The sequence below is a fragment of the Gouania willdenowi genome, chromosome 14 (assembly GCF_900634775.1).
Source record: "Gouania willdenowi chromosome 14, fGouWil2.1, whole genome shotgun sequence".
Lineage (NCBI taxonomy): Eukaryota > Metazoa > Chordata > Actinopteri > Blenniiformes > Gobiesocidae > Gouania > Gouania willdenowi.
In genome coordinates this window covers 5888128-5910600 of record NC_041057.1, presented here as the reverse complement: position 1 = coordinate 5910600, position 22473 = coordinate 5888128, and the positions used below count along the sequence as shown (strand labels likewise).

The window sequence follows — 22473 nt, the reverse complement described above, 5'->3', positions numbered from 1 at the left end:
ACAGACTGTCCTCGTCCCACTTTCCTCCACTCTGTAGACCATAAAGCCGAGAAGCACAGAAAGAATTAAAACATAATACAAAGGTCTCCTACTTATTGGTGGGCGAGCTTATTGATGACCTGTCACATGAACTCGCTTTGGGACAGAATTATTGCAACAATTTGGTATAAAGTGTAGAATGGGAAAAGAAAAATCATTAGATCCTGGGGCGACTGTTATGTATTACGTGTAATAGCCTTTCTTTTCATTAAACTGCAAAGGCGGAGGACACTTGAAACTTGCAATCCTGAATAAGCACTCAGGTGCGTGCAAATGTGAGGCTGTCAAGTTTTTTTTTTTTTTTTGATACAGTATATCGACTTCAGTTATTTAATTTTTAGCTACAACACGCTGCTATGGCCACCTCATAATTTGAAATCATACAATATTCCCCAAGAATCTAAGACATTGTCTCTCACACTGAGGTACGGGGACCCCTAGGGGCGACTGTGAGCCATGATTTGTGATTGTCAAAAATTGCATAACCACTGTGTCAATAAATTAAACATTGGGAGCTAACTTTGGACTCATGAAAACTTAAAGTGGGAACTGTTGCTGCACAGCTGCAGCTAGCAGCACAAAGATGCATGATTAAAGACTTAACTAAACCCAGAGGGTTTGGATGACATGCATCTAGACTGGAAATTAAGAAAAAATGCTTTGATATACTATAAAATCTCTAAAGAACAACCTATGCTATGCTAACTAGCAACTTAATACTCACTATACCTTTATATTCACAGTTCTCCAACACACTTGCTCTAGATCCTAGGTTGCAAAAGTGGGGTACGCAAATTGTCATGGGGGGTACGTGAATAGAAATTAAAAAAAAAATGTTGATTAATGTACTGTATTTTTGTACTTTACACGATGTATAATTCATACATAAAGTATGTAAGGTGCCAACAATATCTAAGCAATAAGTGACATATCAGTCCCTGTAGGATTTTATTTATCAAATTTCATTAATCTTGAGTCCAATTTTTTTTTTTTTAATTTGTGGAAATTACGTTAAATAATTGCAGGAAAATTGACTTAAATTTAAAATAACTGGACTCGTGGGGAAAAAAAAAACATGGGAAAATTAGGATTCTCCAAATATTGTGGAATACACTTTGAATTTGTGTGTTTAGATATCCTAGCTCATTCATTAGCAACTTAAGTATTTGGTAATCTGGACAATAATTTTAGTTTTTTCTATATTTTTAACACACTCCTGCAGGCCGAATTTGATGGTCTAAGGGCCAGATTTGTGCTTTAGGGCTACATTGTATATCACATTACATTATTATGTTTTTAAGTGTGCAGGAGGGGGTACATGGCTTCAGGTTCAATGTCTGAAGGGGTACGGGAATGTGAAAAGTTTTGAAACCACTGCCCTAGATTGCTGAGTCAACGGGTGCTTTTTTTATGGGGGGGCGGGGCCAACAGTGGTGGTTTGTGATGTAAGAACCAACCAAAACATAATAAACCACCATTCTCAACCAAAAGGGTTAATTTTGATGGCAAATTTTGATTTAGTTTTAGTCCTCGTCATATGACTAAAATGCAACTTAGTTTTAGTCAGATAAATAACATCAAGATTTTAGTCGACTAAAATATAAAGCATAAGAGTTTATGCATTTTTTTAAAGATTTAATGACCATTGATAAATCTGATATTGGATATTATTAATGTTTTTAAATACACACAGAACAAAAACAAAATGTGTTCTTTTTTTTCTTCCTTGTCTGCACAAGTTGTCAACACTACATGTAGTGCAATCTTTTCACGACAGCTATGCTTTTTTTATTATTGCAATAAAATGAATACATGTATTTTATTGCATAATTGTAACTATCAGCAGCCCTCCCTAAGAAAGAGTATGAAAAACTTTATTAAAGGGTGAATGTTACACATAGGTGAGGGGGAAAGGAACTGGGAAGAGGGAGTCAGGGTAGGACAATGAAATGGGTGGGTAAAAGTCGACTATTTTCAGATGAGAGTGCAAAATGATAGTGTGAGAAAAATGTGTTCTGATTAGATTTAGTCCCATTTGACAAATTTATATAGTGTAGTTATTATTCTATATTACATAGAAAATATATATTGACGAAAATACCATTATATTGTGATAACGTTTTTGTTATCATATTTTTCGTCAAAAGTAAAACTGCTCAGCAAATAGGATAATTTTGATTGTAATACTCATGTTTCAACCCATAGAGGGCAGTCACTCTTGCATTTGTACAACTAAACATGATAAATTGAAACACTTTGACTAAAATCTTAAGAGTTGGACTAAAAATGATTTTAAAAAATGTCATGGATAATTATGGGGTTGTTTCCTCTTTATAAGTTCAAGATGCTGTTATTCAAACGTGCTTTGGTAAAGAATTGCCAGGTTTTAATTTCTGGGCTCCTTTAAAAAAGTTTGACTATTATTCGCTTTGTTTCTGAAAAACTTGACCGAGCATTCAAAAAATATCCAAAACTTGTTTTGAAAGTGGAAAAGTGATAGACTAATTCGATGCAGTTTCTTCCATTTTTTGTTGTTTTCCAAAAGATAGATGTTTTGTAAAGACATATTCTGAATATGACCCAGATAATTCATACAAAATAATAATTATCTTTCATTGTGTATAACCTCATCCTCTTTCCCTTCAGACCAGAGATTTCTTTTCATTTAGGGAAGTAAACCAAAGGTGCTTCAGTATTCAGGAAAGCATCCTCATGTGGGCTTTATTGAATGATTAGTCAAAGTAAATTGTTTCGAGAAACTAATTAATCTACTTTGACCCTGCTCGGAATAATGTGCAAGGACATGCAAACAAACAGAGACGCACATCTCATAAACGTCTCCTCTTTTCTCTCTTTATTGGATGCTCTCTCATGCGTGGGTGCGTGTATTAGGAGGTGGTCACAGGAGTGTCATTCAGCGCTCTGTTACAGCCTGTGGGGACTCTTTCATTTTGGCTTTAGCCCCACGCATTAGATGCAGATTGGTACATTTCCAGACTCAGCCCAAAAAAAAAAAAAAAAAAAAGATTGCTCATAAATGACTCATTGAACAATCAAAGTCTGCAGGCACTATGTAGCACTTCTTTTTCCTAAATTTCATCTTACTTTCTCACTCTGTGTGTGTGTTTGTGTGTCACTTCTTTAAGTTTGAAATCATATCACTGCTAAAGGAGTTACGACTGAAAAGCAGCCATTTCCTTATGTTTTGTAGATCACGTGTCAAACTCAAGGCCCGGGGGCAAAATCTGGCCCTCTAGATCAGTGGTTCCTAAACGGTGTGCCGCGAGGCACGATTTTTCGATGGGGAATAATTAATAATAGTAATAATAATAATAATGCGTCAATTTTATATAGCGCTTTCTCATAGACACTCAAAGTCGCTTTACAGAATTAAGGGATTATTCTTTCACTCCACACTTAGTGGTGGTAAACTACGATTCTAGCCACAGCTGACGAAAGCGAGGCTGCCATAGTGTGCCATCGGCCCCTCCGACCACCACCAACACTCACTCACACACTACATTCATGCATTGTTTCAGAGGACCATTTATTAGGTGCACAGCCCACTCCCCACCCGTCCTGGCCGCTTCAAACATCTCCTAAACCATCCAAAACCCCGTGTCTAAACTGCCAAAAAAACTACGCAAATCATCACTGACTCCTAAATACAGAGCCACCACTTTACGGTGTCTGTGAAGCTCCGCCCCTTTCTAATGCAGCGCTGCTCCATGAGAACATGAGCAGTTTCACTTGCTCTGATTCAGAGTGTGTTAACAACATGTCATCAGTGCTACAGAACATCTGTGGACGAGACCATCCATTTGTGGTTGTTTAATTATTACGTCTGGAATGATGTCATCAGGATCATTTAAATTAGTGAATTTGAATTAAGTTGATCAAAACTTAATCAATAAACCTGATCAGATTCAGTAAACCATTGATCCCTGAGTGGAATTTGCAATTGGGTGACATTAATGTTGCTCTCATACATCTTTATATGACATGTAAATAATTAAAAAGGAGCAGTCAAAATAAGCCATGTCACTACAACTTATATCTACCTTTTAATTGTATATTACTCTATTTTTGACATACATTTTTGTTTATTTATTGTTTATATATATATATATATATTAGCATTTGTTTTGTTTTCTCACAGGAGTTAAAAACTAACATTTTATGAAAAAAAATATTATTTCTGAATCCAAAAAATTTAAAAAATTAATGAGGCAAACATGGAATTTGGAAAAAAAAATAAAACAGATTGTATAGGGCCCTAATTATTGCAATAAACAACTACACAAAAATAATTGTTTTTTAATGTACATAGGCAAACTCTCTACCTTTTATATATATATATATATATATATATATATATATATATATATATATATATATATAGGAGCCCAGCCCCGCTTCGCACCCCAGCCCAACCGACCCAGCCCTTAGAGCCAATCCTTATCCTGAAGTTCCAGGTCAACTACTGTCTGCATACACAATCAAAAGACAAGGGAGGCTGGCCCCACTGACTGACTGTTGATTTTGGCGACAGTGCTGTGGCGCTTGTAGCTTGTAGCTTGACGTGAACGTTAGAAGTGTAGTGTCCCTAGTGGCCAAAAGTTACAGTGTGCTTTTAAGTTGAGAATTTAATCACAATGAATTCTAATCGTTACTGTGATAAATACCAGAAATTATCGTGATACATTTTGTAGTGTATATCACCCCTGCTGTAGATAAGTATTTTCATATCAAACTTTGAAAACTTGAATATATTGGATGCAACGACTCAGGTTTTTCTGTTTTGCTTTTAATCACGCTTTAATCAGATTACTGATAATAAGTGTCTCACCCATACTGTACTTCTGCCCTGGTTTACAGCAAAGTTCTGCGTGCTGGGCCACTTACAGTTAATTATACGACAGTATTGTGGCTGAGGTTGTCGGGTTGCGTTGCATTCAGGGTCGAGAGTCTGCGGCAAAGCACAGCTGGAATCCTTAATAAAACACATTGCTTTACTTTACATGCACTTGTATTCCTTTATAATTCCCTTTATGGACCTCTGCTGCTGTCTATTAGAAATGAAAAAAGGTAAAGCAATTTATATAACCTGCTGCTTAGTTTAATTCCAGCTGTGCAACATTGTATTTTGTAATAGATTTTACAGTATGGCATGATATATTCACTCTACGGGGGGGAAAATATAGGTTTAACCACTCTGATCCTATTTAGAATTTGTCACGTCAGTCATAATTTTTGAATACAAATAACATGTTACAGTCATTTCTCAATGATATTTTTTTTATTGGATAGACTGCAGTGTAGGCTTCAGACACATGGAAGGAGACTTTTATTAACGAACGTCAGAAAGAAACACCTGTAAAAATTAACACTCACATATGATTGGCTGCTAGCAAACGTTGGCAAAACAATACACACAATGTTCAACACATTTTTGTGTGATAGCATAAATGAATCAAAAATCATTGGCTCGAAAATAGATGTAAAAGGTTGAACTTGGTGCTCAAAAGTTTGTTTTGATCCTTATACTGTAAACAATCGGTTTATTGACATTGTTGGAAATGTTTCGTGCATTGCATTGTGGGATGTGGAGTCCCGTAAACCAGTGGGTCTCAATCTTTTTTGGCTCAGTACCCCCTTTGTCTGACTACAACATTTTGCTCAATATACTGTGAAAGACAAGTAAAAAAAAAATATATATATATATATATATACTGTGAAAAAACGACTATCGAGCGCAATGATAGAATGAATGAGTGTTTTGAACAATATTGCTTTGTAAATAAGTGGAATTAAATAGTTTTTAGTGCCTCATAAATAGAATTACTCCCACAGTTTTTAGCATTTCCCGTCATCTCCCGACACATGATCAGAATTTTTAACTAAAACTAAACATTACAGAAATCCATATTTTTAATGCTTTCATTTGTAGATTTTCCGCTCATTCTCTCCCCTCTCTCTCTCTCTCTCTCTCGCTAGAACCCCCCGTAGTGCCATAGCGTACCCCCATTTGAGCAACACTTCCGTAGACAGATGTATTGACGTGTTTTTACTTCATTCTTACTGTAATTCCTTGTGTTTACAGTGCCTCCAACAATTCTGTCAAATTGACTTCCCGTCACTTTTCTGGTGTTTTTACTCAAAGTTGCTGTAAAACAATGGTGTATGTTTATTTTGGGGATTTACACGTAAACATCTGAATCTGGCCGGAACAAACGAAACAACCAAAAACGGTGTCAAGCCAATAACAGTCCTCCTGGTCTGGTGATGAAACACAAGAAATCACAGTAAGAATTAAGTAACGCTTCTATGCATCCTTTTACAGGACTCCACGTCCCACAATGCAATGTGCAAAACGCTTCTGATAGATTGTGTTTGCAGTGGGGATGAAAACAAACTTCCGAGCAGCAATTTTAACCTTTTACATATTTTTCCGAGCAAATGCTCTTCAATGTATTGATCTATGAGGCTTAAAATATGTCTTTATTTAATGAAAAATAAATAAAAATGATCATCTCCTTGTTTTTCATTAGGTTTTGGTCATGTTTTAATACAGATTAAGCCACATGTGTCAAACTCAAGGCCCGTGGACCAAATCCGGCCCTTTGGAGCATCCAATCCAGCCAGCAGGAGAAAGTGAATCTTTGTGTAAATGAAACTTAACAATATTTGCAGGGGCTCACAGTTTTCGTGGTGCTTATATCACACAATGCAGTTATTTCTCATGTTCAACTTTTGAAAAAAAAACTCAAAATTCTTACAAAATCCTCAAATTATTCCATAATATTTACCTTAATTAAATTGAAATTAGTGAAGACCCTGATCGTACTGATATCTGTCAATTATTGCTTCGATATTGTCGGTTTCTTACATATTTTGTATTTTATGTATATGTAGAAGTGCAAACTAGCGCACAATGACGTTAAAATTACTTCTATCCCTGCATAAAATCTGTGGCCAATTTAGGATTAAACTGCTCCGTATTTGGCCCCTGAACTGAAATGAGTTTAACAGCGATCAGAATTAAGATTTTATGACAAGGATTGCATTTTAAAAATGAAAGAATTTCTCCAAAAGTGAGGATTTCAACCACTGAGCGTCTTTCTTTTGTTTGCTAAGACAATTTTCTCTCCTCTAACACACGCTCAGAGATTGCCTGACCCACACAGCAAACCCAAGGACGTGGCAGCTTTGTCCACGTCTGAACTATAGCTGCTGCTTTATTGATCCGAGCAAATAAAACCCCTTGCTTTACAGAGATAGCTGTAAAAAAAAAACAGAGAAAAGAATGAGGTGTAATCCAAACGCAGAAAGGTGCCTGTAGAGGATGAATTTTAATATGAGCGAAAATTCAAAGGCGGAAAGTGACGCTGCACGGAGAGGAATGTGGAACAACAATGTGGATAAAGGCTGTACGGGTCACATACTGATAAATCAAGGGGATACTTTATCTGATGTTTTCTGAGTGTTAATAGAAAATATGGCGTTCAGATCAAAGCTTTTTCTTTTTTGTATTCAGTCCGAGCCGAACAATACTTTTAACAATGGCACATTTCTCTTATCGTGATGTTCACACGTCTTTTACACGTCGCACAAAAGAGGTTCTTCATCAAATTCAAAACGCGGAGCTGTTCTTTGCATATCCACAGCCTTAAAATATTTATAACATTACACGTCTGTGTAACTTTGACAAGATGACGCCGTATAATGTTTCCAAACATGGAAACGTTACCCAGGTGTTTGAGCAGATACGCTCTTATAGTTGCTCGTGTTCCACAAACACATGGTGAGGATTTTTATTTTATATTTTTCTCCGTTCGGGCTGAGTGCTTTTATCATCTTGTTGTTAAAAAGCATTTTAAATTGTTTATGACTTCACTCTGGATTTATGACACTGTTTGTGCATTTGTCCTTGTCCTGTTTATTTTTACAAGGCAAAACTATTACTCTGACATGTTATTCTATTCTGACTTTTTTACTGCGCTTCCCGTCGTGTGATAATGTATCGCTTTATATACAGGTATACTGCATATGCTGAAAAAAACACTCTAATAGATGCTTTGTTTTCTTTTGCTTTTCTTTAATGAGCTTATACTACTGTGATCATTTGCAATATCTGTGCTGTTCTGAATATGATATAAGACATATGATGGACCAAAGCGAGGAATAATCTGTGTGTGAGGTGATCGATACACGAGTGCTACTTTGTGATTATTACAAGCCCCAGGAAATAAAAAAAGTACTTGAGACTGAAAAAGAAGTGGATCAAAGCTTGAAGGTAAATGACAAGCGCTCTGTATCACACACAAGTAAAAAGCACCACATAAAGCGTCATTTACAGCAGAGATAGGTAACTTTTATTTAACAGGGGACACAAAAATGGGATTGTCTGATCAGAATAATGACCATTCTGAGCTTTAATACAGAAAAGAACAAAGGGTTTTTATGCATTTTTGTTTTTGTTTTGTATATTTATCCCATCGTTTTACTATATTTTTTATGTTTTGTGTGATTTTGTTGTAAGTTTGTGTGTTTTTGTTATTGTTTTGTGTGTTTTGGGAGTCATTCTATGCATTTTGTTGCCTTTTTTGTTTTTGCTATTGTTTTGTGTTTGTGTTTGTGTTTTTTGGAGTCATTTTGTGTATTTTTTTATTGTATTATGTGTTTTTGATGTAATTTATGTTTTTGCAATTGTTTTGTGGGGGTTTTTTGAGTCAATGTCTGTTTTGCTATTTTTTTGGAGTCATTTTGTTTTTGTTTTGTGCATTTTTTAAAATAATTTTGTGTGTTTTTGTTTGTGTTTTAATTAGTTGGATTTTTTTTTTTTCATTTTGTGTCTTGTTGAAGTTTTTTGTGTTGTTTTTTAGGTCATTTTGTGTGTTCTTGTTATTTGAGTGTTTTTGGAGTCATTTATGTTTTTGCTATTGTTTTGTGGGGGTTTTTGGAGTAAATGTCTGTTTTGCAATTTTTTTGTGTGTCTTTGGAGTCATTCTGTCATTGTTTTGTGCATTTTTTAATTAATATTGCGTGTTTTTGTTGTTGTTTTGATTTGTTTTTGTCATTTTTGTGTGATTTAGTTGTAATTTTTTGCATTTTTGTCATTGTTTCATGTGGTTTTAGAGTCATTTTGTGCATTTGCTTTGGGGGCCTCTAGTTGCCCATGTCACAAACACACTCATACATTTTGATGAAGAACAAACGCCACAAAACAGTAGTACACACATATACAGTTTAATCATAAACAGCATTTAAATTCCATCCATTCAAAAACTTCCTGTCATACCTACAGTGATTGTTTTACTTTCTGTGTACTGTATGTTAATCATTTCAAATACCATTAGACATATTGCATTGAATAAATATTGCTTAGCATGTTCATATCCCAGATTAACACTCATTTTGTAGAAAAAATAAATGTAACAATTATGTAGTCGTCGCCTATTTGAGGCATGAAGAGAAAAAAAGCTCCACTGATCCAGAAGTTTGGCCTAAAAAAATGCTCAAGGTTACCAAATGCTTGATGTGCCTTCGTGAAACGAGGTCACATCATTGATGTCATTTAATCTAACCTGATGAAATTACTCCATTTGTTCGTATTTTTAGTTCCAGCCTTATTAAAGCATTTTTAAAATTCCCACAGGATGAGTGTGATATAACCTCTGAGTGTAACCCCAGTATGAGTGAAACGGATCAGATCAGGAGTTAGTGGTTCATGTTTTTAGATCTGTCTGGCCAACTATTAGTTCATGGATGACCTCAACCCCTTGTCATTTATTAAACAGGCTCAGCTCACAAGGCCAGGTGACAAGGAAGGTTTTTATAAATATTCAAAGAGGAGTTTGCTCACGCTCCTATATATTATATCACTAAGAGAAGAACGTATAAAAAGATAATGTGCTCTGGAGCCATGAAAATGTCTATCCTGCTTTTTTGGATCCACTCTCCTTTTTGTCCTCTATTTTAAATGAAATTCATGCCTTTTGTGTCAAAATCTATTTTTTTTCCCCTCTGCCTTTTTTCGCTCGTGCTGTATTTTTCTCCCGCCGTGTGGACTAGAACAGAATATAGAAGACAGGAATATAAAAACTGTGGAGTGTTTCTCTGTTACTCAGATAAAAGCACGTTGTTTGTGAAAAAGTGTTTAGCTTATAGGCTTTTAATGTTGCAGAAAAATCACATTAATGGAACACTACACTAAAAATCTACTACTCTACAAATCTGAAACATGAAAACACTTAAGACTTTCAGCAGCAGAGCCAAATCAACCACATTTGTTTATTTGTTTCCTTACAAATCCTCCTGCCAACATTAGGATATCTTTGTTAAGCACATGTGTCAAACCCATGGCCCGGGGGCCAAATCCAGCCCTTTGGAGCATCCAATTCGGCCCACAGAAGAAAGTAATAGTCGTAAAAAAAACAGAGAAAACATGAATCATTGTGTAAATGAAACTCAACAATAATTGCAGGCGATTTTGTATGTTAAACTTACATAATATTTCCCTTAAGTAAATAGAAATTTGTCACAAAATCTTGGAAATTTAAAGTGAAGATCCTGTTGGGACTGATATCTGTCCCTTATTGCTTGGACGCTGTCAGTTTCCTACATATTCAGTATTTTATGTATACATAGATGTGCAAACTAGGACACAATAATGTTGAAAGTACTTGTTTTCCCACATTAAATCTGTGGCCCACTTGAGATCAAACTGCTCTGTATTTGGCCCCTGAACTAAAATGAGTTTGACACCCCTGATGTAAAGTGTATGCTTTTTATGGTCAGTAATATTCGACTTCCAGCAGCCACTTTTTTTACATTTTAACACCAAGGAATAATTTTGGATGAATTCCTCAGCCTTAGAATTCCTTATAATTATCACTAGCATGCTTTTGAGGAAATGTACCAGTATTCGACTGTATTACATGTGATATTTCTATTCCTATGATCAGATCCTGATGGTGTGAAAACAGCCAATGTCATTGCGACCTTGGCTGTTTCATATTCTGTGCTCCTTTTTCTAAGAAGATCTCATACTCTGTATTTCTTTTTTTTTTTTTTTGGCTAAACTGACTAAAATAATCTTCGACACCAATTTCAAACCTTCCTCAGTTTCATGTTATACTATAAAGGCTATGGACTGTAATCACACATTAATCACATCTATTATGACATGCGTAATGAGTTCTAACCTTTGGGATTTCATAGACATGCAGTAAACTAATGTACTTTTTATGGCTTATTACTAGCCATAGCTACTATTAGCTTCACCGGCATTTATTGATTTGTTTGTTGTCTATTAGCAGGATTACGTAATTACGGATTCAGACCTTATGTCACTGAAGATTCAACTAAATTCGGAAGGGGATCCAGACTAGTGTACTGATTATGGATCAGTTTAAAAAATCTTGATTTTTGCTTTCAAAAATTAATATCTCGGTTAATAATCGACGGATCATCATGAATTTTGACTCAGTTATGTAAAATTGGTTTTTCAATTATTCCGTTGAGTTTCATCCAAATTGGATCCTGTTTCCCATACATTTAGGCCAACTGTATGGTCCTCAGAACTGGTTTTCATGGTCCAACCCAATCTCACGGTGGATTGTTGAAACTGTCACGTTAATAAATCTATAGTTTTGTACGTGCCGGCACGACTTCCTAATGTTTTCGTGCTGATCATAATTACTTTTATTTGTGTTCTTGGAGGGAAAATATGCTTTAGATGAAAAAAAGATGGGGAATCGAACCCCTTCTGTGAAATACTGAGTACTGCAATATAGAAGATTATTTGGTTTTGCTAATAATAATAATAATAATAATAATAATAAGGGGTTGGTTAGGATCAGAGGGGTAAAGAGTACTGATATATCCTACTGAAGTAGAAGTACTGTGACTTGATTGAAATTGTACTCAAGTACAAGTAAGTCATACATAAACTAAAAAAGTAGCTCAATTAAATAGTACTCATAGTAAAAGTTACTAGTTACTTTCACCCACACATTTATTTTTGGTAATAAATCTTGCCATGGTTCCGTTACATACAGTAAACATCTCATGTATGAACTTAAAAAGGAAGAGATTAAATCTTGCACAATTGGAACTTAATTTATTTTCCACAAAGGCATCTTTATAAAATAAAAGGTTTGTCAAAATGTACAATTATTTTTTTTAAATAAAATAAAACCAATGATTTAAAAGTATAGCTACATTTATGAACTCTAGAAACTGAGAAAATGACCAGCATTCCATGCTGTTTTGGTGCCGTGCATTACGTTTAATCTGATTGGTCGGCTATGATGTGATGCATTTGATTGTTGTCTGGTCATTTCATTTTTTTGTAGCTTCACAATGTCTGTTGATCATTTTAAAACAAAAAAACAATAATTTACTCAGTATAGGTTGGGTGTAGAAATGTAGTGAATTACTTTACTTGTTTTAAAACTTACTTAAGTACAAGCACCCATAAAAGCTACTCGATTACAGTAATGTGAGTACTTGTAATCTGTTACTTTCACCTATGGTTAGGATTAGGGCTGGGGGAAGTAGTATAGGTAGGGTTAATAACTTCTGATTTAAATACATTACTTTAAATGTTCTTACAATGCTCAAATGAGTATTTAAATTGATGGTCAGTCAAGTCAGGATACAGGAAGAATGAAAATCTTGTAATGCAAAAATGTCAGATTTGAAAACTGCATGAGTTGAGGTTTTATAAAACATACTAAAACATAATGGGATTTATTAAGAACTCAACATCTCACATTGCTTGGTCAGAGTAGGACTGACATCCATCAACCAGTGAACGTGTGCGACGGTAAGAAACGTTGGCCCTGCCTGAACAAAGTGAGGAGACGTCCCCACGTGTTTTAAACCGATCGCCCGAGTCTTTGCCGCACTGACTCCTGCCAGGGGAACATTTCTCTACTCCTTGCTCCACTGACCATGCAGAACTGTCGCACAGTCAAACTGCTCCACACACGCCTGTGTTTGAGCACCGGGTGTGTGTTTGTCCACTGGGAGCCGGTGAAGTGTGACTACCTGGTCACTCAGACCAAGGGGACTTATGGAGCGAGAGTCTGCCAGCTGTTCACTTCAGCCACATGAGCAGACAATGAAAGAAAAGCAAAAACGCTTTAGAGAAACTGTGTACATCGTTGGAAGTGGTGAATTTGTCCACTATTACTTTTCATCTTGGTTTTTCTTGACTATGACTAAATAAAAATACATATTAACATAAACTAAAATATAGACTAAAACTATAATGTTCACATGGGACAAAATCCAATGGGAACCAAGGAAGGTATCCAATGAAAACTACTTTCGTTGACTGGCAGGCGGGACAAGCCGGTGATGGTGATCCAATAGGAAGTAAGCTGATTTATAGGCATTGATCACATCAAATCTGTCTATGTGTCTTTACAAATAATAATACCATCCAATATCAGGTTAATTAATGCTAACTGAATCATTTTTTGTTTATTTTAGTCACATATTTAATCAACTAAAATTTTATAGGGATCCTCCACTGTTTTTACAATTGTGGCCTCAAATCTTTTAAATATACTTATTAGAATTTTTGTAATCACATATCATACACCATGTTTGTTTTATTAACTTTCAAAATGGGACTACTTTACAGTTTAAGAGCTTGTGTTCCACCATCTTGAAATCACGTGATTGATGGTGTCACACGGCCCCACTGCATGTCAACATCCCATTGTTTTCTATTGGAGCGAAGCTTTCAGTCTGCTTTATAGATCATTTAGTGGCTTTTTCTGTAAAAATTACAACTTGTGCTACTTTTGGTTGCTTTAAATAATCAAGAAAATATAAAGATGTGGATGTAAACGTCTTAAGTTTTTATGAAAACAGTTGTGACCTGAAAAAAGTCTGTGACTGCAGGGGCAACAGTTCCAACTCTGTGGTTTCGTTGTAGACAATGAAGCAGAGAAGAAAAGCTCTCCAAAGGGATTTTTACTTCCCCTTAAACAGTGTGTGGCTTATGCGCTGGAGGCTGAAATTAGCAAGTAATCGTGGACTATTGAAGGACTCCTACGTAAAAAGACTTCGATTCTGAGCGTTTGCATGTCTTTTCTTTTGGTAAACAAAGGAGGTTTACTTCGACATCTTTAATTTTCCTGATTATTTAGAGCAACCAAAAGCAGAACAAGTTGTCATTTTCTAAAAGTAAATTTTAAAGATTTTAGGCCAAACTTTAAAGTCATTTTTAGTTGGCTAAATCTATAAAACTATAACTGAAATAGTCCTGATGAACTCATTTGACTATGACTAAACCTGTAGTAAATGGCAGGGCTGTACGCGGCGTGTCCTGGATAATGAAATGGGTGCTAATTTCTCAGGTGTCGTGGACTGATATGAAAAATACAAGCGTCTCCATTAGCCATCGTCTCCTCTGCTGTCACTGTGACCTTTCTCTAGGAGTTCCACCTGTAGTCGCTCCACTGGTGCCAGGTCCCCCCACTCTTACCTTGAATAACCTACAAACCAAACTTTGAAAGTCAGAGTGAATAAAAGTAGGCTGCTGCTGTAAGAAAAGAAGAGCCAAGGTTTGAACGGGGGAAGAATCGTGACTCTTTAATGACTCCGCTAGCTTGGCTTCCAAGAGCCGAGGGAGCGCCAGCAACTCCCCAACACCTAATTCATTTTTCTTTTAACAATTCCTCCTCACTGTGAAACAAAAATAGATTAATCTTTCCTTTTCATTCTCCGTGTGATGATTTATTTACTGTGTACTTGTCTTTTACTGCTGCACGGGTTTACATGTTGGGCACTTCTACAGCACTGTGGGGGTGGTCCTGAATTATTCACCTCTCTTTGCTTCCTTCGTGCTCTTTTACCTTCGTTTTGCAGGGTGAATGTGTGCCTTCCTGTCTTATTGTGTCAGTGTGGTGTCAGTGTCTCTTCCTCTCTTTTTTTTTTTTTACCATTTTAATATTCTCTGAGAACAGTGCAGCTCGTCTCTGACTGCACGACGTGAGAGAAGAGACAAACGACAGCTGCTCGAAACAATCGTTAGAGTGGAAACGGCGTGGAAATAATCATCTCTTTCAGAATTCTGTGTTCTCTTGTCGTTTCACAACATGTCTTCTTGACCCAGCAGAGCTTTCATCATATCCTTTTGTCTTTCCCTTTGTTTTGTTGTTTCTCCTCAGATCCCAACGCTATAGGGCAGCACGGCACTGACCATGCTCTGATTGGAGGAGTGGTGGCCGTAGTGGTCTTTGTCACCTTGTGTTTAATCATTGTTCTTGGAAGATACCTGGCAAGGCATAAAGGTAAAAACACATCCCCAAACCCTAGTTTCTAAATGCTTAGACACGTCATAAAGTGTGTCCCACCTGCAGATAGTTCTTGGTTCAAAAAAATATGTAATAGCTGGACGTTATCGGAAAAGTTTCACGCATTGCATTGCGGAATGTGGAGTCTCGTAGAGCAGTGGTTCTCAAACTGTTTTGGCCCAAGTACCTCCTTTCTCTTATTTCTGAATCACAATACCCCCTTAGTTTGACCACAAAAGTTTGCTTTATTTAAAAAACAACTATAGAACATAATGATGGAATGAACGAGAAATAAAACACATTTCAAAGAATCTTAATTTGTAAATAAGTGGAATAAAGCAGTCATTAGTGCAAGGGTTTCAATCCTTTTTTGGATTGTGACCCCATTTTGATATCAAGAATTTCTGGCGATCTTCAAAGATCCCCAAGGCCATTTTTTTTTAGAATTTGTTTTTTTATCGTGTTTGCTCAAATACATATATACATTTTGTACTGCATTTTAGTTTAACTAGATTTATATTTCACAAAGTGACAGTATAGAAATCCAGTTGTTTAAGATTGTGTGTTGTTTTATTAATGATTTAAAAATGTCAAAAATCTATTTTAATTTTTCAGAAATTTCAGGCGACCCCTTTTAAACTCCAGGTGACCCCACATGGGGTCCCAACGCCAAGGTTGAAAAACAGTGTGGCTCCTGAATAGATTTATTTCCGGTCATCTCACGCCTGCTGTGGGACCAAGACTGACACTTTTTGTTCATTTTAATTTCCACTCTCTCTCAAGCACACCCCTGTAGTGCCATCGCGTACCCCCATTTGAGAAACACTGCCGTAGACAGATGCATAGAAGTGTGTTTCCTTCATTGTTACTGTGATTTCTTGTGTTTCTTCACCAAACAAGGCGGACAGCGATTGGTTTGACTCCATTTTTGTTCCTGGTATTCTTCGTGATATCACCTCCGACCACCAGATTTGCCATTGTTTTGCCACAATTTTTTTTTTAAACAAAAATGTGTTGGGAAGTCACTTTGGCAAAGTTTTTGGGGACTTCACATCCCACAATGCAATGCACAAAACCTTTCCGACAATGTCAATAAACCAAGTGTTTACAGTGGAGATAAAAACAATCTTTTGAGCCTCAATTTCAACCTTTTAAGTTTTTTTTAACCTATGAGGCCAACACTATGTCTTTGTCTGATTAAAAAAAGATGACCATCTCCAGCAATCGAGGTCTGAATATTTAGTTTAAATCTATATAAAATACCAAGAAATTCTTTTTTAAATGTGTTCCATTGTTTTCCGTAAACAGCTATGCCATATGTTTAATTATATTAGCATTACATATTACACAGGAGGTTCTCTGAAAGTAATAGCTACCATATTGCAGGATGAGTCTAATACGTGCCAGTTTCCAACTTTAAATACAAGCAAACCGAATAAGTCAATGTGTGATGGCAGAGCTGCCTAAATGACTTGACTGTCATCAGAACCGTCTGAAACATCTGCAGACGGGAATTAAAGGAAGACAATATTAAAGGAACTCTGCATGCATATCAACTTTAATATGCACCACAAAATAATATCTTACTGGGTTATTATTTTCTCTGTCATTTTTTGTCTTTTTTAGAGGCAATACCAAAATGTCATTGAATTCCTTTTAATATTAATTTTATTCTGGGAGAAGAAAAGGGCTGTGAAATAACATTAATTCAGTTGTGACTTGAAGCGCTGATGGAGTGAAATGAACATTAATAAATCAGCTTTGACATCTCTACAGCTTTACAACAGGCTGGAGGATTATTTTGTTACAAGGTTTTTCTCCAAGTAAGAAACTCATGATTTCTCACATCTAAAAAATGACAAAAAAAAAAAAACGGTGCAACTTCTACAAGTTGTGTCTATAGAATATGGACCCGACCTATACAGTTCAGGCTATCAATACCTTGATGGAGTTTGAAAATGAGAAGTGCGCAATTATTTTTTCCGGAGTTATTGCCCTTGTTCCGTTATTCTTTACTCTGGGTGAGTTTGTGTGTTTTGACACTGTTGCCGCAGTAGTCGGAAGTTGCTATCTTGAAAGCCCACGGCCTACTGGTCTCTTAACACTCTTAAGACTGTGTTTGTGAAAGTTAAGCATGTACAGTGTGTTATATAAATCAGTGCCGATATACTGCCATATACATGGGTTTTCCATTAGACGTTAGCATGAAGCTAGCAGACTTTTTGTATAGTGGTATTTTTTTTTTTATCCCCCGCCACAAAGTGTGGAAGGGGGATATAGGTTTGAGCTCCGTCCAGGCGTCCTTCCATCCGAGTTAAAGGGCACAGCTTTTCTCAGAAACTGTTTAAGATATGATGACCAAATTCGGTGTGTGGCTTTAGGGTATCAATACTTTGATGGAGTTCGAAAATGAGAAGCTTCGCAAAAACATTTTCCGGAGTTATTACCCTTGTTTCGTTTTTTTTTGTTTTTTTTTGCCTGGGGATGTTGATGACTATGTTGTTTTGTTTTAATGAGATTTATATTTGAGAAAGTGAAAGTACAGAAATACAATTGGAGATTTGCATGTGGTGTTTTAATTTTAATTTGCTTTCTTCCTCTGTATATTCATACTGTATATCTGTATGCACTGTATATCTATTTCTGTGATATTATTTAATGTTTTATTAATTGTGCAAAATAGATAGCATGAATAAGTGATCATGAAGGCTGTCATTAACTGTTTTTTGCTAAATCATGACACCTTTGGAGCTATTTTGGCATTTTTTGGGTTAGGAAGAGGGATCGAGTGGGGTTAGATAGGGTTATGGTTTGAGTTAGGGTAACAAATGACATTTAATGACAGCCTTCACGACACCCTATTCATGCTAATGACAGGCGTTATGTGACGTAATTTCAGCCTTTATGTATAAAGCTTCAAGTAAAGTGTTACTGTAATTGTTTTTATTATTATTAGACATTTTGTGGAACTCATTTTATTTCCAGTCGACCCCAAGGTTTAAAACCCCGGTGTTAGAGCTTCAGCTGCAAAAATCCTACTTAGTTCTGTATTATTTTACACTTTACACTATCTAAATGTGTTGCAATCTGCTAGACCCTCAATGTTTCTGTGTATAAATAATGTAGCATCACTGATGTTGTCTTTTTTTTTTTCCGCCCCCGGCAGTAAACACTATGCAGAGCTGCTGGGTGTTTGTTTTCACCCTGTAAAATGTGTTTGTTTTTCTTCCTTATCCACAGGAACATACTTGACAAACGAGGCCAAAGGGGCGGACGACGCACCCGACGCCGACACGGCCATCATCAACGCCGAGGGCAACCACGCGCACGCGGAGGAAAAGAAAGAATACTTTATTTAGACCGCGTCACACTTTATGACCTCTGTACCCGCCATGTCAACGAGGAAGCCACAGGGCAGTCCACCAATCCACCGTTATATACATCTCACCCTATTACCCTTTCTTTTACATTTTAGTTTTCATTTCTTTTGGCGGAAGTTTATTTTTTTTTCTCGTTTTTGCTCACCTCCATATTCCCCTTCATCCTTTGAATATCACGACGGCTAATTCACTCGTTCCCCCTTTTCTCCCGGAAACCGATTCTCAAATTCGTTGTTATTCGGTTTTTTTTGTTTTGTTTTTTTCATTCACGTACGTTCACAAAACAAACCACGTATCATATCTCACATCAACACGGTGCCTAAAAATACAGACGCCATTGAACTTCTGTCAATGCCTTCATGTATCGTCTGTCAGTAGCGATGTAAAATGCTTTGTAGGTGGTTAACGCTGCCATCCACGCGTTGCTTTTTTTCTCACACAGCTTTTGATTATGCATTGCATTGCGTTTTGTTTTTTTTTTCTTTTTAAAGAAGAAATATAATTTCTACAAAGATACGCGCTTTTTACGCCTTATACGTGTCTGTCACACTGAATATGGAACTTTGACATAACCCACCCACCCACCTGTCCCCACCCCTCCCGCTGTCTACGCTAAATAGACTTGTAATTAAATGGTTCACCCTTGTAAGATAAGAAGAAGGTTTTGTGTAACACTGTAGCAAGGTTTGTCAGATAAGTGTAAATGATTTTCACTCTTTTAGTGTAGGAGCTTCTAGAAGGTGATGTGGTATTGTTTTAGAACAAAAGGAGGATACACACCAAAAACACTCGAGACGTGCTGGAGAAAAGCATTGCATCAAGTGAACTCAATCAAACTTTGTCGACCACGTTGCTTAAAAACATTCTGTCACTGTGTCCTTTGATCTGTATATTCTATTCCTGCACTGTTTCAGGGCTGCGGTTTAGCCAAAAAAAAAAAAAAAAAGGTCATGAGTAGTGTCGGAACACGTGAAAAGGCTTCAGGTGTACAGAAAAGTCATCTTCCTCTCTCTTCAAGCTGTAAAAAAAAAAAAAAAAGTATTGATAATGAGTTTAGGCTTCTCAGAGTTTTGTTTAGGTTTTAATGTCACATTGAGAAACGTTTAGAGTTTAAGGACTTCTTGAAATGTAACGTGTTAAAACGAGACAAAGGCAAGAACACAGTGTAGTTGTGTTAAGTTAGGGTTTTTTTCCAGTGTGTTTCACTTGTTTTGATTCGTCCTTGTTTCAGATGCAGGCAGCTTGTCCACTGCTATGAGATCCCAGAATCACACTCTTTATTTTATATAAACGGTTACCATAAAAATGACAAGTATGTAAAGCTGAGGTTTTGTTTATTCAGACAAGGTTTTTCAGGAAAGTTTTATCTCCCAAACTGTTTTGATTGTCAACTGCAGTATTCTGTCATAGGAGTTCTGCTGATTGCCTTTGATGGTTCCTTTGACGTTGACTTCCATGTAATAGTTTGAGCGAGTTTCATTTTGTCTTCTTCTTAAATAGTATATTAAGTTAAGGTTTTGTTTAGTCAGGCAAGGTTTTTCAGGTAAACCTCAACTTAACATACTATTCAAAAAGAAGACAAAATGAAACTCGCTGGAACTATTACATGGTGGTCAAGTGAAACTTCAAAGGAAGCATCAAAGGCGATCAGCAGAACTACTCTGCCAAAGACTGGCAGTTAACAGTCCAAACATATCGGGAGATAAACATTTCCTGAAAACCTTGTTCGAATAAACTAAACCTCAAGTTAACATACTATTCAAAAAGTCGCTGGAACTAATACAAATGACAAGATAAGCTTTCATGTAATCAAAAACCAATCAGTTAGCCACCTTTTTTAACCCTCCTAATTTCCTCAATACGTTTAACCCTTGGGGTCAATCTGACCCCAGGGATATTGGCCTTCAGAAAATTATTTTCAGAAAATGATTGACCTAGTTTTGTTGAATACATAAATAACAGAATGAAACCATATTGATTGATGTTGGTGACCCCTCCTTTCTTTTACTTTATTTGTTTATTTGGGGAGGACAGTGCACATTAATGAACACCAGTACAATACTTTGTATAAATGAGCCAGATTTAGCCATGGGCTACTTTCCATCCGTAGTCATACATTTAAGACAATGACAATAAAATATACTTACACGGACATAGTATACACATATACTGGTATGTACATTATTTACAACCACTCATAAGCATATTTAATTACCTATTTTTTTTTATTTTTTGTAACATATTTGGGGATATTCACTATAAAAGCCCCTCCCCCCTCATATCATGTATCAACTCAATAGTATCAACTCTGCAGGTGTGGGGATGTAAGGTCACACACAGACAAGTTTTACAGTTAAAACAGCTTGGGGTCCCCACCGGAACCCCAATGCGTGCAACATGCGCTGAGCACATTTTATGTTTAATCAATCGTAGCCATCAAATTAGAAAAAGACATGAAATATGAAGCAAAAAAACAAAGTCAACTATTATTTTTTGAATGATGAACATCGAATGGGGTCAAATTGACCCCAAGGATAATAGAAGGGTTAAATTAGTGGCTGGTAGTCATGTGGTGATCATGCCATCAAAGCTGCATCGTGCTTCTTATTTCCATTATGTCAGAAGTTACTCGACTTAGGTTTTCATCTCATGGGGTCTTTGGAGTTAAAGTGAAACAGCGTGAGACATGCAGGGGCCTCTTTTTCCCAAATCTGAACCTGGAGTCAAGTAGAAAAGCACAAATGTGTCTAAATGAGTTACTGTGTTCTTACTTTGCCAACAGCTACTACTACTATTATTACTACTACTAGATTGCCTTGGTGAAATGGGACGATAAGACTGTGTTTCATTCAATTCTGGAATTAAGGATGGGGAAAAAAAGGCATCTTTTTAAAAACTGTAAGCTAAATCTGTTTTTTTATATATTGAAATATTTCTAATACTTTAGGTTGAAATGGTTTCAAGCTCCCTGCTGTATATTGTGTCTGCTGAAATGTGGTTGATTGTGAAAATAGCTGTTCAATTCTGGATTCCTGTATTATCTGAAATTTGTATATTAGTCACATTGATTTCTTTTTTTTTTTTTCTTCTTTTTTTTCTTTTAAATTCCAATTCCACACTTCAAAAATGGATGTATTTTTGTTTTGGCACAAGGCATGTATATAATGTGTAATAACTGAGTTTTGGTAATACACATTGGCGTGGCTTTATTTGTTTTTAATTTATTTCATTTGACAGAATTCAAGAAATAACCCTGATCAAAATATATTCAGAAGTTCATAATGGGGAGGAATGACCAACACTAAGGGCCCTCGTTTCATAGCACAAAATAAGCTTTATCTATGAGTCATTTGCTAGATAACATTGTAAAGTTGCATAGTTTGCCATTAATGCAAAAGCCAAAAGAAAGCAATTTTTTTTAAAATATAATTTCTCAACTCACTCTGGATCAAATACGATTAAAAAACACAACAACACTGATAAGCATTTAAATGTGCAAATGTTTAGTCACATGGAGCAGCTGATCAGTTGTCATATTTGCTTAGTTTTGACTCAGTGGGACTTGTTTTATGTCAATATTTATTTGGATGTTTGTCCCCTTTTTCTGGGTTCATTAAAATCCTCATTTCCTTCACAAAAGGCCTCAGTTTAACACATCATGCTTTACTTTATCCGTTTTTTAAAGGGACTGCAAAATTGAAATCGATATGAGATAAAATATCTTAAATTAGGCCAAT

General features: G+C 36.1%; 1 protein-coding gene across 5 annotated transcripts in view; it reads left to right on the top strand.

The window, feature by feature from the left end:
- The window catches only part of LOC114475555 (cell adhesion molecule 2-like), a 330216-nt gene extending 308271 nt beyond the window's left edge, over positions 1-21945 (top strand). For all 5 annotated transcript variants that reach the window (XM_028466470.1, XM_028466469.1, XM_028466471.1 and 2 more), the window contains 2 exons: positions 15231-15353; positions 18597-21945. In XM_028466470.1, the coding sequence (XP_028322271.1) occupies positions 15231-15353; positions 18597-18715 (242 nt within the window). In that variant the 3' untranslated portion in view covers positions 18716-21945. The remainder of the gene's footprint in view (positions 1-15230; positions 15354-18596) is intronic.
- Positions 21946-22473: the final 528 nt, after the last annotated feature.